Source organism: Oncorhynchus clarkii, chromosome 16, assembly GCF_045791955.1.
Source record: "Oncorhynchus clarkii lewisi isolate Uvic-CL-2024 chromosome 16, UVic_Ocla_1.0, whole genome shotgun sequence".
NCBI classification, from domain to species: domain Eukaryota; kingdom Metazoa; phylum Chordata; class Actinopteri; order Salmoniformes; family Salmonidae; genus Oncorhynchus; species Oncorhynchus clarkii.
Genome location: NC_092162.1, coordinates 57421247 through 57440667, shown reverse-complemented (window position 1 = coordinate 57440667; position 19421 = coordinate 57421247). Strand labels below are relative to the sequence as shown.

The following is a 19421-nucleotide window of genomic DNA, read 5'->3' as shown; positions in this document are numbered from 1 at the left end:
TGGCCATTCTAACACCTGGATATGTTTATTTTTGAACCATTCCATTGTAGATTTTGCTTTATGTTTTGGATCATTGTCTTGTTGGAAGACAAATCTCCGTCCCAGTCTCAGGTCTTTTGCAGACTCCATCAGGTTTTCTTCCAGAATGGTCCTGTATTTGGCTCCATCCATCTTCCCATCAATTTTAACCATCTTCCCTGTCCCTGCTGAAGAAAAGCAAGCCCAAACCATGATGCTGCCACCACGATGTTTGACAGTGGGAATGGTGTGTTCAGGGTGATGAGCTGTGTTGCTTTTACGCCAAACATAACGTTTTGCATTGTTGCCAAAAAGTTCAATTTTGGTTTCATCTGACCAGAGCACCTTCTTCCACATGTTTGGTGTGTTTCCCAGGTGGCTTGTGGCAAACTTTAAACAACACTTTTTATGGATATCTTTAAGAAATGGCTTTCTTCTTGCCACTCTTCCATAAAGGCCAGATTTGTGCAATATACGACTGATTGTTGTCCTATGGACAGAGTCTCCCACCTCAGCTGTAGATCTCTGCAGTTCATCCAGAGTGATCATGGGCCTCTTGGCTGCATCTCTGATCAGTCTTCTCCTTGTATGAGCTGAAAGTTTAGAGGGACGGCCAGGTCTTGGTAGATTTGCAGTGGTCTGATACTCCTTCCATTTCAATATTATCGCTTGCACAGTGCTCCTTGGGATGTTTAAAGCTTGGGAAATCTTTTTGTATCCAAATCCGGCTTTAAACTTCTTCACAACAGTATCTCGGACCTGCCTGGTGTGTTCCTTGTTCTTCATGATGCTCTCTGCGCTTTTAACGGACCTCTGAGACTATCACAGTGCAGGTGCATTTATACGGAGACTTGATTACACACAGGTGGATTGTATTTATCATCATTAGTCATTTAGGTCAACATTGGATCATTCAGAGATCCTCACTGAACTTCTGGAGAGAGTTTGCTGCACTGAAAGTAAAGGGGCTGATTTGTTAAGAAAGTTTGAAATATCCAATAAATGTCGTTCCACTTCATGATTGTGTCCCACTTGTTGTTGATTCTTCACAAAAAAATACAGTTTTATATCTTTATGTTTGAAGCCTGAAATGTGGCAAAAGGTTGCAAAGTTCAAGGGGGCCAAATACTTTCGCAAGGCACTGTATATAACCTCTCTGGATTACAACCAAATTATGATAATTGTACTCTATTATGTATTGGATCACAAAAAATACTACTTTGTGGTGATGGTGATGTGGATATACTCAGTTTACATATCCCGAAATAAATACATGATTTCACTCCAATACATTTTTATAGAAAGTTTGCAAAAATAGAAAAGATCTTGCTACCATGGAAAGGTAAATACCTTTCTATTTGTGGAAAAATCACCCTATGTTCAAGAAAGGCCCTTTTCCCATTATTCAGATTACAACCTCTCACTTTCACTTATTTGAAAAGAAAATCATCTCCCAAATATCACTATTTTTTAAAACAAAGCCATAGAAAGTTGGTTGTAATTTCTATTTAATCCACCAGAAAAGACAGAACAAATAATACAACAAATATTGTGGTTAAACTCAGATATACTAACTGATAAAAAAAAGTATAATCTTCGTAAATTATATCATAAATACGACAGGTGTCATACATGCAGCTAACTAAAACATGGAAATGTCTGCTCTACACAAAAGTACAACCAACTAACTGTAGCATTACCGCAAAAATGGAAGAGGAAAGGGGAAGCGGGAAAAGTAATGAACTTGTCTGTTGGCCTTGCATTAAAGACCATAATTGGTTAAAGAAAATTTTGATAAATAAAAAAGTACACCAGTTTCATTTAAGGACCAAAACATTGACAGCCGTGCCATATAGATTGCAAAATAGTTGGGAAGAGATTGTTGACGTACTGATTCCATGGCACATGGTTTATGAACTGAGACGCAAAACGACGCCAGATTCAAAATGTTGTATTTTTCAATTTAAACTATTATACAGAATTCTTGCAACCAACAAAATTGTATTTATATGGGGAATAGATACAACTTTCCCAGCTCAGCAGATTTTGCTGCGAAGAGGCAGAATCATTAGATCATTTGTTTTGGTCCATATGTAGCTTATTTTTGGTCACAGGTCCAGGAATGACTGAAGAATTGCAATATTTACCTGGAGCTAACCCTGCAGATAGCACTACTGGGCGATCTAAAAAATCATAGTCAATCGATCAACAATATAATAAAACTTTTAGCAAAAATGTTTATTTTCAATGGAAAGGCTCAGAACGTTTGAGAAATGTCACAGCACAGATGTAAAATATATGGCAACTAGAAATCCAATATGGATGGTGTTAAGAGATAGATGGGAGGGTTTGAATGGAGCTGAAGGTTGGGACTAATAGCAACTTATAACAGCAAGATAAATACATGTAAAACATACTGTGCCCGTAAAACATATATAGATTAAGAACTTATTTGAAAGAGCACAGTTTGAAAGATATGGCAAATAGAAATTAAACTGGATGGAGATCATAAATATATGAGAGAGGTTGAGGGTAGAGGAAGGACAAGAGTTAAAAACAAACAAAATAAAACTATTGTAAAATAGACTGTGTCCATAAAGTGTATATACCGGTAGTATTGTAATGAAACAGCAGGGAGCAGGTCTCGAACCCTCGACGTTCGAGCCCGTGCGGCAGGGTCGATTTCCGCGGTTATAAACCCAGGGTCGTTACACTATGTATGAACTGGAAATACAGTCCTAGGCGTTGTTGGTCACTAGTTTGCTCCAATTGTGGGAGGGGTGGTGGGGTTGGAGGGTAATAAAGGACATATGTATATATACAGTGCCTTGCGAAAGTATTCGGCCCCCTTGAACTTTGCGACCTTTTGCCACATTTCAGGCTTCAAACATAAAGATATAAAACTGTATTTTTTTGTGAAGAATCAACAACAAGTGGGACACAATCATGAAGTGGAACGACATTTATTGGATATTTCAAACTTTTTTAACAAATCAAAAACTGAAAAATTGGGCGTGCAAAATTATTCAGCCCCTTTACTTTCAGTGCAGCAAACTCTCTCCAGAAGTTCAGTGAGGATCTCTGAATGATCCAATGTTGACCTAAATGACTAATGATGATAAATACAATCCACCTGTGTGTAATCAAGTCTCCGTATAAATGCACCTGCACTGTGATAGTCTCAGAGGTCCGTTAAAAGCGCAGAGAGCATCATGAAGAACAAGGAACACACCAGGCAGGTCCAAGATACTGTTGTGAAGAAGTTTAAAGCCGGATTTGGATACAAAAAGATTTCCCAAGCTTTAAACATCCCAAGGAGCACTGTGCAAGCGATAATATTGAAATGGAAGGAGTATCAGACCACTGCAAATCTACCAAGACCTGGCCGTCCCTCTAAACGTTCAGCTCATACAAGGAGAAGACTGATCAGAGATGCAGCCAAGAGGCCCATGATTACTAGATGAACTGCAGAGATCTACAGCTGAGGTGGGAGACTCTGTCCATAGGACAACAATCAGTCGTATATTGCACAAATCTGGCCTTTATGGAAGAGTGGCAAGAAGAAAGCCATTTCTTAAAGATATCCATAAAAAGTGTCATTTAAAGTTTGCCACAAGCCGCCTGGGAGACACACCAAACATGTGGAAGAAGGTGCTCTGGTCAGATTAAACCAAAATTGAACTTTTTGGCAACAATGCAAAACGTTATGTTTGGCGTAAAAGCAACACAGCTGAACACACCATCCCCACTGTCAAACATGGTGGTGGCAGCATCATGGTTTGGGCCTGCTTTTCTTCAGCAGGGACAGGGAAGATGGTTAAAATTGATGGGAAGATGGATGGAGCCAAATACAGGACCATTCTGGAAGAAAACCTGATGGAGTCTGCAAAAGACCTGAGACTGGGACGGAGATTTGTCTTCCAACAAGACAATGATCCAAAAAATAAAGCAAAATCTACAATGGAATGGTTCAAAAATAAACATATCCAGGTGTTAGAATGGCCAAGTCAAAGTCCAGACCTGAATCCAATCGAGAATCTGTGGAAAGAACTGAAAACTGCTGTTCACAAATACTCTCCATCCAACCTCACTGAGCTCGAGCTGTTTTGCAAGGAGGAATGGGAAAACATTTCAGTCTCTCGATGTGCAAAACTGATAGAGACATACCCCAAGCGACCTACAGCTGTAATCGCAGCAAAAGGTGGCGCTACAAAGTATTAACTTAAGGGGGCTGAATAATTTTGCACGCCCAATTTTTCAGTTTTTGATTTGTTAAAAAAGTTTGAAATATCCAATAAATGTCGTTCCACTTCATGATTGTGTCCCACTTGTTGTTGATTCTTCACAAAAAAAATACAGTTTTATATCTTTATGTTTGAAGCCTGAAATGGGGCAAAAGGTTGCAAAGTTCAAGGGGGCCGAATACTTTCGCAAGGCACTGTATATGTATATATATATTTAAAGATATGTATATATACCTACGTATATGTATTTATGCATGCATTTAGATGTGTGTGTATGTATGTATGTATGTACAGATGTGGGGGATTGGACTCGACGCAGACAATGACATTGTTGGAAGCTACAATCTATCTGAAATATTAAAGCTGAACTACCCCCCACCCCAATTTTTTTTTTTAAAACAGGGATGTGGGAAGAGCCAAGCACGGGCTAGCGATATCCTATTGGTGCGTTCTAGCATGTATTTGCATATTTCCGTTAGGGAACGCCGATTCTGTGAATTGCACGTGTGCAATAACTCAATTTGCCCTAGCAATTTTTCGAACTTTGGCAAAGGGTAAACTCTACAAAACATAGTCCACTCTGTTTGTAACATATTCTAGTTTAGGAAACAGAAAATTATATTGAAATCAAATGTTTCCTCGATGAGAAAATTAACAGAATGTCAGCCATAATCCATCTTCTCCCACTGCCGGCCACTGGGCTTCTTCTCGTCATCAGATGGTAGAGAGTGGACAAGGCAACCGGATGCTTCACATTTATACATCCGGTGAAATATCTGGCTCATTGTTCTATCTGTGCGGAAGCTCAAAAGCTGTCGAAATGGCTACGACCATGTCATGGGGATCATATCTCCTCATTCATGTAGTAATATTTTCATGGTATGTCTTTACCTTATCGGCGAATTGTTCATTGAAAGTCACACAGGGCCACCCAGGAGCTAAAACATATGGAGGCCGCTGGAAATATCTGACTTTCCTCAATCTGGTGAGTGTGGTTGGTGGCTATGTTATGTTAGAAATAGTTTACACATCCGCGTTATTGTATTACCCTACATAATTATTTACCTTCCTGTGGCTTCGAGCCAAGTGAGACAATTATATAATTGCATTGCTGTGTTTATATAGCCATATTGCTAGAGGCGGTGTCCTAAGTAATGGTAGTCTAACCATTTCTGCATCATTTTTCCGAAGGTTTTGCAGACAGTGTTCTTCGGACTCGTTGTTTTGATTGACATTATCCACCTGATATTGCCATCCAAAAATTTGAGGTGTGGTGTACCTCTCCTCCTAGTGAAATTAAGAGACACAATTTTCACTATTTGGGCTTTTCCTATTGGGACAGTAAGTGCCTTTTTAATGTCTATATTTATATTTTGTGTGTGTGCACATTTGACTACATTTATGACGTGTATAATATACAGTACATCTAAACTGGATTTACTGATAACATGTATTTGGACATAATAACTCATTTTCTCTTCATTTCTAATCCCCAGTTTGTGTTCTTGTCCTTCTGGTCGATATATCACTACAACAGAGAGCTGGTGTTTCCAAAGTTTCTAGATGACATTATTCCTATCTGGTTGAACCATGCTATGGTAAGTGTCACAATCATTTGCACGTACTGCACATGGTGGACTTTATACTGACTGTGTGATCCCAATGTATTCTATTAAAGATGGGGCTGTATCCAATTGGCTGTGCAGGTCAGTGTGGCTTTGTATCACATGGCTCTTTGAAGAGGTCATGTCCTAGTAATTCAAGGGTAGAGGTTTCTGAATAGGGTCAGATTCACATAGCTTTGAACAGTCTCTGATCTTTCAATTATGGTTGCATTTCACGTGAATTAATGTTGCTAGTGTTTTCCAACCAACTGAGCCATCAAGACTACATTAGTAATCTGTCAGCACAATAGACACAACTCTCACTCTGTGGTCTCCACTGCACCTGTACTGTACACACCTTGTCAGTTTTACAATTTTAACAGTAGAATACCTTGTCAGAACTGGTTTTAACACATTGCGAGCTGTACAGGATGGCGCCGACAGTTGGTCGCCTCGCTTTGCATTCTTAGGAAACTATGCAGTATTTTTTTAATGTATTTTTATCTTACACTGTTACCCCAGGAAATCTTAAGTCTTATTACATACAGCCGGGAAGAACTATTGGATATAAGAGCAACGTCAACTTACCAACCAGGAATACGACTTTCCCGAAGCAGATCCTCTGTTTGGACCAAAACCTAGGACAATGGATCGGATTCCAGTAGGTGACCCAAAACAACGGCGCCGCAGAAGGGGCAGACGGAGTGGTCTTCTGGTCAGGCTTCGTAGACGGACTCACTGCTCCCAATGTTCAGTCTCTTGACAACAAGGTAGACGAAATTCGAGCAAGGGTTGCCTTCCTTCCAGAGAGACATCAGAGATTGTAACATTCTCTGTTTCTTGGAAACATGGCTCACTCAGGATACGTTATCAGAGTCGGTACAGCCACCCAGTTTCTTCACGCATCGCGCCGACAGAAACAAACATCTCTCTGTTAAGAAGAAGGGCGGGGGTGTATGCCTTATGATTAAAGAGTTGTGATGTGATCATAACAACATACAGGTCCTCAAGTCCTTTTGTTCACCTGACCTAGAATTCCTAACAGTCAAATGCCGACTGCATTATCTCCCAAGAGAATTCTCATCGATTATAATCACAGCCGTGTATCTCCCCCCCCCAAGCAGACACCTCGACGGCCCTGAAAACACTTCATTGGACTCTATGTAAACTGGAAACCACATATCCTGAGGCTATATTTATTGTCGCTGGGGATTTTAACAAAGCTAATCTGAAAACATCTCATCTAAATTTTTGATGCATATCGAGTGCGCGACCCGAGCTGGCAGCATTCTGGATCATTGCTACTCTAACTTCCGCAACGCATACAAAGCCCTCCCTCGCCCTCCTTTCGGCAAATCTGACCACGACTCCATTTTGTTGTTCCCAGCATATAGACAGAAACTAAATCAGGAAACGCCTGTGCTCAGGTCTGTTCAACGCTGGTCCACACTTCAAGATTGCTTCGATCACGTGGATTGGGATATGTTCCGGATGGCCTCGGACAAACATTTTTGATGTATACGCTGATTCGGTGAGCGAGTTTATTAGCAAGTGCATCAGTGATGTTGTACCCACGGCGACTAATAAAACCTTCCCCAACCAGAAACCGTGGATTTATGACAGCATTCACGCAAAACTGAAAGCGCGAACCATTGCTTTTAATCATGGCAAGGCGACCGGAAACATGACCGACTAGAAAAAGTGTAGCTATTCCCTCTGCAAGGCAATCAAACAAGTAAAGCATCAGTATAGAGACAAAGTAGAGTCGCAATTCAACGGCTCAGACACAAGATGTATGTGGCAGGGTCTACAGTCAATCACGGATTACAAAAGGAAAACCAGCCCCGTCGCGGACACCGACGTCTTGCTCCCAGATAAACTAAACAACTTCTTTGCTCGCTTTGAGGACAATACAGTGCCACTGACATGGCCCATTACCAAAACCTGCGGCCTCTCCTTCACCACAGCTAACGTGAGTAAAACATTTAAACGTGTTAACCCTCAAGGCTGCCAGCCCAGACGGCAATCCTAGCCGCGTCCTCGGAGCATGCGCAGACCAGCTGGCTGGTGTGTTTACGGACGTATTCAATCAATCCCTATCCCAGTCTGCTGTTCCCACATGCTTCAAGTGGGCCACCATTGTTCCTGTTCCCAAGAGAGCTAAGGTAACTGAGCTAAACGACTATCTACCCGGAACACTCACTTCCACCATCATTAAGTGCTTTGAGAGACTAGCCAAGGAGCATATCACCTTACCTGACACCCTAGACCCACTCCAATTTGCTTACCGCCCCAATAGGTCCACAGACGACGCAATCACACTGCTCTAATCTATCTGGACAAGAAGAATACCTATGTAAGAATGCTGTTCATCGATTACAGCTCAGCATTTAACACCCTCCAAACTTGTCGAGACCCTGGGTCTTGACTGCGCCCTGTGCAACTGGGTCCTGGACTTTCTATTTTTTGTGTTTTTTTTGTTGTTGTATTTTTACCCCTTTTTCTCCCCAATTTCGTGGTATCCAATTGTTTTGTCTCATCGCTACAACTCCCGTACGGGCTCGGGAGAGACGAAGGTTGAAAGTCATGCGTCCTCCGATACACAACCCAACCAAGCCGCTCTGCTTCTTAACACAGCGCGCATCCAACCCGGAAGCCAGCCGCACCAATGTGTCAGAGGAAACACCGTGCACCTGGCAACCTTGGTTAGCGTGCACTGCGCCCGGCCCGCCACAGGAGTCGCTGGTGCGCGATGAGACAAGGATATCCCTGACCCTCAACACTGGGGCCCCACAAGGGTGCGTGCTCAGCCCTCTCCTGTACTCCCTATTCACCCATGACTGCGTGGCCATGCACGCCTCCAACTCAATCATCAAGTTTGCAGATGACACTACAGTGATAGGCTTGATTACCAACAACGATGAGACGGCCTACAGGGAGGAGGTGAGGGCCCTCGGAGTGTGGTGTCAGGAAAATAACCTCTCACTCAACGTCAACAAAACAAAGGAGATGATCATGTACTTCAGGAAACAGCAGAGGGAGAACCCCCCTATCCACATCGACGGGACAGTTGTGGAGAAGGTGGAAAGTGTTCACATCACTGACAAACTGAAATGGTCCACCCACACAGACAGTGTGGTGAAGAAGGCGCAACAGCGCCTCTTCAACCTCAGGTGGCTGAAGAAATTTGGCTTGTCACCGAAAACACACAAACTTTTACAGATGCACAATCGAGAGCATCCTGTCGGGCTGTATCGCCACCTGGTACGACAACTGCTCCGCCCATAACCGTAAGACTCTCCAAAGGGTGGTGAGGTCTGCACATCGCATCACCGGGGGCAAACTCCCTGCCCTCCAGGACACCTACAGCACCCGATGCCATGCCAAAAATATCAATGACAACAACCACCGTTCACCCTGCTATCATCCAGAAGGTGAGGTCAGTACAGGTGCATCAAAGCTGGGACCGAGAAGCTATTTTTCAGTATCTATCTCAAAACCATCAGACTGTTAAACAGCCATCACTAGCATTATGTAGCTGCTGCCAACATACTGAGTGAAATCTCTAGCCACTTTAATAATTAAAAATTGGATGTAATAAATGTATCACTAGTCACTTTAAACTATGCCATTTGATATAATATTTACATACCCTACATTACTCACCTCATATGCATATACTGTATTCTATACCATCTACTGCATATTGCCTATTGGCCAACACTCATCCATATATTTATATGTACATATTCTTATTCATTCCTTTACACTTGTGTGTGTATAAGGGAGTTGTTGTGAAATTGTTAGATTACTTGTTAGATATTACTGCACGGTCGGAACTAGAAGCACAAGCATTTCACCACACTCAAATTAACATCTGCTAACCATGTGTATGTGACCAATACAATTTGATTTGATTTACAAAAGTCTAACAGACCCTTGCTGTAGATGTTTCACAAGCAGGCATTGCTGAGTATATAAAGGCCTGACCTCTTCCTTTCTTCCTCCAGTCTATCCTATTGTTTCTCAATCTATTCCAGGTGGTGCATGTTTTTAGTTCTTGCCTAACACTAACATGACATACCCTTGTTTATGTGGTCACAATCTATCAACACATGCAATGACCTGTTGGACATTTGTTACACATGGGGCTATGATGATAGGGTTGGTTTCTGTCATTCTTTATTTAAGTCATGTCTTTTCCCTCTGCTTACAGCATACGGTCACCCTGCCATTGGCACTGTTGCAGATGTATATTCAGCCTCATAGATATGGCAGCAAGATGAGAGGCCTTCTAGGTCTGTCTATCTTAGCAGTTCTTTATCTGGGATGGTAAGTAAGGTTTTATCAATCACATTGTTAAGTTGTTGTGGTTTGACGAAAAATGCTCTGTTTCTTCGAGGCCGCCTGTTACTCCTCCACTCTCCTTGACTGAATGTTATGATACTTTAACAACATTTGGACATCTTCCTATAACCCCCCCCCCCCCCTCCCTCTCCCAGGGTTCTGTGGGTGCACCATGTGGCTGGTATCTGGGTCTACCCCATCATGGAGCGTCTGAGTCCTATGGGCCTGGTGATATTCCTGGGGGTGTCGTCCATCACCGTGGCTCCCCTCTACCTGCTGGGGGAGAAACTCAACCACAAGATCTGGAAGACCACTGCAGTATCTGCAGGTGGGACAGCTCTCTGACTGTATGACAGGAAAGGAAAATAACCACACTCTTTAGATGCCCCCAACATCTCAATGTAGCAGGGTTTATGTCCTAGATTACCACGAGGCCTCTGAATTTGATTTGTCAGGTTGTCAGAAGAGGAGGTTACCTTTGGTGTGTCAGTGTGTTGTTCATTAACCACTCTCTACTCTCGTTCTCTCTCTCTGAAAGGGCCTCAGAGAAAGAAGAAGAAATAAGTGTGTGCTGACATGTAAGCTGAGAGCCACAGAGGGGATCAGAAAGGACAGACAGGACCGGTACAACCAGCACTGATCACCTCATCCAAAAAGAGACTGGTGGATCTCTTGCTGAAGGTAGAAGTTGCCCCTAATCACAGATCTAGAATCAGATTACCTTACCCTCAGTCCTATTTATAACCTTTAGCATTAAACAACTATATCTTATCCTGTATCAATAGTTAGAGTCAACTTGTACCTGCTCGGTATCTCTCAGGCAGCTCTCAGGCAGCTCTCAGGCAGTGGGCATTATGTGCTTCTATGGTCAGATGCCAAATAATTTTAAGATTCCATTCAGTAATTAGACTTTATTTACTCCACCACAGGATGTTGTGCTGTGTCACATTGAGGTAACAGCTCAATATAATATTTGATATTAAGTTGGTCCTTTATTGGTTGAGTTAACCCATATTGTTCTCTCACCTTACTGTAATAATATTACAGTATAAATACATTTTGTGATTCTATTACCTTTATCATGATGCTGTTTCACTTGATGCGGTACTGTTGGTTGTGAAAGGCACAGTTCCTTATGTGCATTTGTTATTTTACATTTTGATTCAATTTATACTGTATGTTGACTTTTAGAACACTATGGTTCCTTATGTAACTTGGAGGGAAGTAAGAACAAGATCAAATGAAATTAAAATATTTGAATTATATACATTGATGTGACTCGTTTTATTAGGTGAAATTGTTGACATATTGCAATCTGAGCTGCTTTATCACCAAAGTGAGGATTCATTCTATTTCACTCTGGAATCCTTGCCTGTCACTGCCATTTGTAGCCAGGTGGTGGAGCCATCGGATCAATGTTTCTTCTCTGCAGGCAACCACAGTAACCCCCCAGCTATCGGAGCGTACTACTAGCCTTGTCTGAGCCAGAACGGTCAATAGGGCACGAGCCGATCTACTGTTTCTGTATAGGGATGCAGTTTTTGTTTACTTAGCGAAATAATTCAGATCTAGATTAAGTGTCTAGGAGGAGGGACTAGAGGTTGTTTCTAGATGTTAATTTAGTTATTGTGTCTGTCCCTGGTTAGGCCTGCCTGGACAGTTGTCCCACACTATGATCTCATTCATCAGGCCAGGCTAATCTTCTCAACAGTATCCTCTCATCCAGAGGCCATGTATCACCCTCTGTTATGTAAGACTCCTACACAATTAGATATCTTTACAAAAGAGTACAATTAAGCTGAAAAGGAGTAGAATTTAGTCACAATTTACATAGGGGGAGTCTTTGTTTCACTGTGGATGCAACCGCACAATACAATTACACAATGTAACAGCACAGTAATATAATGTTACTAGAGTCATTACAGTGTAACTACACAATAAAATCTATGTAAAGTGTTACCAAATAAAAGATGCGTTGTGCCCTCAGAAGATTCAACTAGACTTAAGTACTAAGCTGATCAGATAATACAAGAGGTTACAGTAACCTTAAATCCTTCATGAACAACACAATCAGTTAAGTGCAGGACTGTCAATCCGCTAATCAATTTATCCTCCTTACCATGTCACACATTCATCAATCATCTGTTGTGAAAGCCATTGTAAGTAACATGTTCTACCCTACCAGAACCTTCTATCTTACCAGAGGGACCTCAAGGACACTTTCCCTTCCCAATTACCATTCATTGTTTCAGAATGGCCTGAGATGCATCAGTGTCTATCTTTCCCTTCTTAGACGGATCCATAATCAGCTTTCAAGTACCTCAGGTAAGCAAATCAGGATCGAACTTGACACTGTGCTTCCTATTTCATTCAGGTCCTGCCCCTTACCTGAATAGGATTGACTCAATCTTCTCTACAGTGTCTGAAACTGGATATCACAGTAAATGACAGTTGCTTCACTTTGGATGTTAATTCCATCAACAAACAAATGTACCATAGGATTTTCTTTGTGTGTAGGATTGATATACAGTGCAGCATAGCACCCTGAATGACTCAATGAGATTACAGTTCATATTTTGGTGTAAACATACTATACATTGGGTGTATTGATTTCTGATCACATGATATCTCTGGATGATTGATCCGAAGATCGTAATGAAATGACTAACAAGTGTTATCTCAGTGTGGTTATGAACTGAAGGAAGTTCAAATCTACATGGTCAGAGATGACGGGTCATTTTTGCTCTATTGGGAGGTGGAGTGGCCACTGGGGCTTTTGCCTGTTGAACCTATTTGTACAGTAATGAGATTAGTGGGTTAATCCAGGAGTCAGGAATAGACCTACTGCTCTTCCTCCTGAGGGAGGTACAGTACATGACTAAGGAGGAGAGAAGAGGAGCGTCCAGGGAGGTGTCTTAACGTCCAGAGCCATGCCACGGTTCAACCTACACCTCTGATGGTCCTCCTTTCTCTGACTCTTCTCAACGGAGGCAGCCCAGGATGCTGTATTTCCATGGATCAAAATACCTGTTCCTGGTGAGATACATGGCACTGCCAGTCCAGAGATGAGCATAACAAATGCAGTAGATGGTGTCGTTGCCAAACCCTACTTTCCAGAGATAATCCAGGCTGATTAACTGAAGACCCGTGGTGGTGCAGGAAGACTAAAGCTTAGATTTACAGCATCTGAGCAGACTGCTGTCTGTGGTCCAACAGGGGCATGTGGAGTCGTTTTAGGTTGATGTCTGAAGATGCTGACGATCACTAGCTCCACATCCTTGTTGCTACAGGTGTAAGTGCTGAGGATACTTTATTTTACTATTTTGAGGTTGCTGTTACTTTGTTCATGTGATTAGGTTTTTATCTTAGTGTGTGTGTGTGTGTGTGTGTGTGTGTGTGTGTGTGTGTGTGTGTGTGTTTGTTTGTGTGTGTGCGCATGCCAAGGCACTGCCATGGCAGTGGATGTCTGCCTGGGTATTTCGTCCTCTAGTACTCCACCCTCAGACAAGCAGTGGAGTCCCCTACCGCTACATGGAGTCAGGTATGCCTATACTATATCATAGAGGATAATTTATACTGTCAACAAAACAAATTGTTCAGTATGTATGAAAAGTTGAAATAGGTTTTTGTGTTGCTATTTTTACAGTAATTCTGTTACGTCTGGTGGAGTGTGCCAGACAGATTAGCTAGCTGTAAATGGCTGAACACCTCATACTTAAGCTTAATACTACTTCTTTACATTGTGAACACCTCATAGTTAAGCTTGACACTACTTATTTACAATGTGCTAATCCAATCACAGATGTTGATTCTGCAGTTTGATTCAGAAAGAAGAAACGATGTAGTGTATGCTTGACCTGTATGGTAGTCCATTGAATGTATCAGTTCTTTCCAACATGTCTCCCTCCACAAGCAGACTGCAACATAAAATATAATTCTGAACGGAAACTGCTGAGGTCAGATGGTTGAAGTGACAGAGGACGATATTCTACAAACACCACCATCCCACCACCCTTGATATCACCCCTCATCTCGCCTATAAAACCCCCAATCCTCCTTGTGTCTCCCAGTCAGGACCCCCCGGGCGAATTACACGTTGGTCGGGGAGGTGATACGTCATGTCATACCTGGAGCCACACAGTGCTCCATAGGGTGTGGAGGTCTGAACTGCAAGTATGAGGACCCTGACCGCTGGAGCGAGGACAAGCAAGCCATCAAAGGCCTCTATTCCTCCTGGTAGGAATCAGAAAGGCTCTATGAAAATGTGTATGTTGAACGTAAGTGGATTATACCCATACATTTTATGCAGAAGCATGCCTTTCTTTTCAGGGTCACAGAGAACCTACTTGCCATGGCCAGGCCCTCTACTGCATTAATAGAAAAGTACAACATCATTGACCAATTTAAAAGGTAATTTAATAGATGTACTATTTCAGGGTTTACTGTCCTCATAAATCAGTTCAATACAGCTAGTAAAGATAAAATAATAGATTCCTAATTCAGTGTGTGTGTGTAGATGTGGCCTAAAGACGGTGATAAACCTGCAGAGACCAGGGGAACACGCCAGCTGTGGTCCCAACACACTGGAACCAGAGAGTGGATTCTCCTACCGACCTGAGGTGTTCATGGAGAATGACAGTAAGTGTATGACTATTTCTCTACAATGAGGAAACTAAAGAAGCCAAAGGCAAACTTACCATGAGAATGGTTAAATAATGACTGTCCTTATACTCCAGTATATTTCTATAACTTTGGATGGAATGACTACGGGGTGGCCTCTCTCACATCCATCCTGGACATGGTGAAAGTCATGTCCTTTGCGATGCAGGAGGGGAAAATGTCTGTCCACTGTCATGCTGGTCTGGGAAGAACAGGTAATGTAGTATAGGACAAAAAAGTTTGACAGTCACAGTAATCAAAATGACTATGCTTTGTGGTCACGACTGACCCTAACGCTGATGGTTTTGGCTGTGTCTTCTCTCAGGTGTGTTGTTAGCGTGTTACCTGGTCTTCGCCACGAGGATGACCGCTGACCAGGCTATCGTGTTTGTACGTTCTAAACGTCCCAACTCCATCCAGACCAGAGGTCAGCTGTATTGCGTGCGGGAGTTTGCCCAGTTCCTGGTCCCCATCAGGAGTATTTTCTCCTGCGCTGAGCCCAGTACTAACCCAGTCACCCTGTCCCAGTTCCTGACCCGCCAGAGACACATGCTGCACGGCTATGAGCGACGGGAGCTCAGGCACCTGCCCAAGATCATCCATGTGATCTGCAAGCTGCTGCTGGACATCGCTGAGCACCGTCAGGTAATCGAGGAGGACATGCTGGACGTCCATGACATGACCGCCGAGGAGGAGGTGGAGTTTGAGCGCTACTACGACTTTGGCTTCACCAAGGGTAGCTTCGGCGGAGGCAGCATGGGGGACCGGCCCCGCTTACCGGGACCCCCAACCAAACACCGACACGCCAACGAACCGGCCCTCTTCTACCACCGCAAGAGCCTGAGCTACAGCGAGTCGGACGTACAGAGGCTAGGCTCTGAACTCCACCTGCTGACCCAACCTCTCTCCAACTTTCTATCCGCTAGCAACTTGCCTGTGGCCTGTTCTCCCTCCCTGAACTCCCTGCATAGAACCCTGGCCACGGTCAGCCCCGTCACCACCACGTACAGCTCCCAAAATGGATTCTTTCCCCATGGGTCCCTCTGGGAGCAGAAGAGCCTGGCGGAGGGATCCCCACTCCTAAAGAAGAGGCAGAAAGCCTGCCAGAGCAGCGAGTCTGAGTGCCACCCTAAGCAGAAAACGTTTGGCAGCATGTTGTTTAGGTGGAGGAAGAAGCAGAGGGAAATGTTAGTGAACAATGGGAATGTGTCCCAGGTGTTTCAGATAGAGGAGTCAGAGGTGCCCTTCATCACCATCCAGACAGAGCTGTCCAAGGAGGCCAGGCGGGTGCTGGTGGCCCAGGCCCTGGCGGTGGATCTGGAGCTGGATGGAGAGGACGAACACTTGGAGAGACTCCACGCCTGGCAGGTAGGAACTCGACATTTAATCGCATAGTTCAAAAAATAATAATAATACTGTCCATACAATATACCTATATTTCTAAATACTAAAATATTATTATTACATGTGTAATGGTACTTATAGAGTAACATAGCACAATTGACAAATCATGTTTACCTGAACCTTATCTGTAAATAAAGGAAATTCATATAGGTTTGATTTTCCTTTTTGATACTGCAGTGCCATTAGGATAACGCCAGTAGGCCTTTTGTGTGCTTGGGTGGCAATGATTGTCTATTTTGTATCTGTTTGCAGTCTGGGTTAAACATGGGAGGGGCATGGGAGAGGCTCTGTACATTGGAGAAGGACCCATTTGTGCTCTCTGGGCTGATGTGGACCTGGCTGGAGCAGCTGAAGGAGCCAGTCATCTCCGTCAGAGATGTACAGAAACTGGACCTTAACGACAGTGACCCTGCAAACCCAGAGGCTGTCTTCAAACCACTGGACCAGGTCAGCAGCACTTATTGTAGGCCACCTCAGGGCTTCTCATTCTGGGCCCAATCCTATGATCTAACACAGAAAACTTGGACTTGCTAAATACTGTGTGAATCTACTGACTACTTCTGTTCAGTTAACCTATTAATTTGGGTGCAGCAGTTGCCTAGAGGTTAGAGCAGCCGAAAGCCCCGGGCCAGGCAACACAAAAATGGGAATCGAACCGAACCTGCAGCTGGAAGGCTGTTGGTCTCTGATCCCATGTACCATCTCCTACCTTGTGCCCTTGATCAAGGCACTTAAACCCCCCATAATTGCTCCCCACAAAAGGCCCACAGTTTCTGGGGGTGTTCGGAAAGGCACAAGACACATTTTCATTCAACAATAAAGCTGTATTCTATTTGACCACATCCCCTCCAGGCTCCCAGGGAGATGTTGATGTGCATTCTGGACTGTATGGCTCATGTTCTCACAATACCAGAAGAGGTGGAGGCTGCTTTCCTGGAGCGCACCATCAAGGCTTTCACCAAGGTAGAATACTAGATGATGTAGCGTTCTCCCTTTTAACAACAGTAGTTTAAAGGGGTATAAACAGCTGTTTTGACTCTTCACAGATGGGAAAATGCTCAGCGGTGTATCCGGCCATGACAGAGATCCTCAGGCTGGTCCTACATGACATGAGGTTTATAGCCATAGAGGAGGATGAGGTACCATTTATGCCTCCCGGCCCTATTATGCTGACTCCATAGCCCTGCTGGATTCTGTTCCAGACTGTCCCTATGTAGAGACTTGTTATATATTAAACAGCCATATACAGTGGCAAGAAAAAGTATGTGAACCCTTTGGAATTACCTGGACTTCTGCATCAATTGGTCATACATTTTTATCTGATCTTCATCTAGGTCACAACAATAGACAAACACATTCTGCTTAAACTAATAACACACAAACAATTATACTTTTTCATGTCTTTATTGAACACCGTGTAAACATTCGCAGTGCAGGGTGGGAAAAGTATGTGAACCCTTGGATTTAATAACTGGTTGACCCTCCTTTGGCAGCATAACCTCAAGCAAACGTTTTCTGTAGTTGCGGATCAGACCTGCACAACGGTCAGGAGGAGAATTTTGAACTATTCCTCTTTACAAAACTGTTTCAGTTCAGCAATATTCTTGGGATGTCTGGTGTGAACTGCTCTCTTGAGGTTATGCCACAGCATCTCAATCTTCTGTTGAAGTCATTCTGTTGTTGATTTACTTCTGTGTTTTACGTCGTTGTCCTGTTGCATCACCCAACTTCTGTTGAGCTTCAATTGGCAGACAGATAGCCTTATATTCTCCTGCAGAATGTCTTGCTAAACTTGGGAATCATTTTTTCCGTCAATGATAGCAAGCTGTCCAGGCCCTGAGGCAGCCAAGCAGCTCCAAACCATGATGCTCCCTCCACCATACTTTACAGTTGGGATGAGGTTTTGATGTTGGTGTGCTGTGCCTTTTTTTCTCCACTTATAGTGTTGTGTGTTCCTTCCAAACTACTGAACTTTAGTTTCATCTGTCCACAGAATATTTTGCCAGTAGCGCTGTGGAACATCCAGATGCTCTTTTGCGAACTTCAGATGTGCAGCAATGTTTTTTTTTTTGGACATTAGTGGCGTCTTCTGTGGTGTCCTCCCATGAACACCATTCTTGTTTAGTGTTTTACGTATTGTAGACTCGTCAACAGAGATGTTAGCATGGTCCAGATATTTTTGTAAGTCTTTAGCTGACACTCTAGGATTCTTCTTAACCTCATTGAGCATTCTGCGCTGTGCTCTTGCAGTCATCTTTGCACTCCTAGGGAAAGTAGCAACAGTGCTGAACGTTCTCCATTTACAGACCATTTGTCTTACCGTGGACTGATGAACATCATGGCTTTTAGAGATTCTTTTGTAACCCTTTTCAGCTTTATGCAAGTCAACAATTCTTAATATTAGGTCTTCTGAGATCTCTTTTGTTCGAGGCATGGTTCACATCAGACAATGCGTCTTGTGAGTAGCAAACTCAAATTTTGCAAGTGTTTTTATAGGGCAAGGCAGCTCTCCAACATCTCCAATCTCGTCTCATTGATTGGACTCCTGACTCCAAATAGGTTTTGGAGAAGTCATTAGCCTCTAGGGGTTTACATACTTTTTCCAACCTAGACTGTGAATGTTTAAATTATGTATTCAATATAATTTGTGTGTTATAGCAGACTGTGTTTGTCTGTTGTTGTGACTTAGATGAAAATCGGATCTAATTTTATGACCAATTTATTCAGAAATCCAGATAATTCCAAAGGGTTCACATACTTTTTCTTGCCACTGTATGTTGTGCCTTCCTGTGCAGTTTGGGTTGTTTTTAATCCACAGTTTTTGTTATTTTGTCATCACATATTGTACTTTAAGTGTATTGTATTTAAATATGACTTGTTTACCTCAATATTGTACAGTTACAATGCAGACCCAAGGAAATGCAGTTTATTTCAGAGTTTAAAATTAAAGTGTCAGTTTGGTTTTGTTAATTAAGCAGATCAAGGTGGAGTATTTGTTACAGTATATGCCTTAAAGACTTGTAGTTATATTGAACATGTAACATCCAACACATGAATTTAAATACTTCATCTCCACATAAAGCCAGCTCAGTGATAATCACCATCCCTGTACTGAAATGTGGTATTACACAAAAATAAAGTATCA

The 19421-nt window shown here is 42.8% G+C and overlaps 2 protein-coding genes across 2 annotated transcripts; both read left to right on the top strand.

Annotated features, from left to right (window-relative positions):
• The first annotated feature begins 5007 nt into the window (after positions 1-5007).
• Positions 5008-11478, top strand: LOC139368800 (androgen-dependent TFPI-regulating protein-like). The gene is made up of 6 exons (XM_071108163.1): positions 5008-5247; positions 5454-5603; positions 5759-5860; positions 10083-10198; positions 10369-10541; positions 10752-11478. The coding sequence occupies exons 1-6, from the start codon at positions 5008-5010 to the stop codon at positions 10775-10777; spliced, it is 807 nt and encodes a 268-aa protein (XP_070964264.1). The 3' UTR covers positions 10778-11478.
• Positions 11479-12083: 605 nt separating this feature from the next.
• On the top strand, positions 12084-19421 carry LOC139368799 (protein tyrosine phosphatase domain-containing protein 1-like). The gene is made up of 9 exons (XM_071108162.1): positions 12084-13754; positions 14284-14449; positions 14543-14623; positions 14730-14851; positions 14950-15087; positions 15198-16240; positions 16529-16723; positions 17129-17239; positions 17323-19421. The coding sequence occupies exons 1-9, from the start codon at positions 13676-13678 to the stop codon at positions 17455-17457; spliced, it is 2070 nt and encodes a 689-aa protein (XP_070964263.1). The 5' UTR covers positions 12084-13675; the 3' UTR covers positions 17458-19421.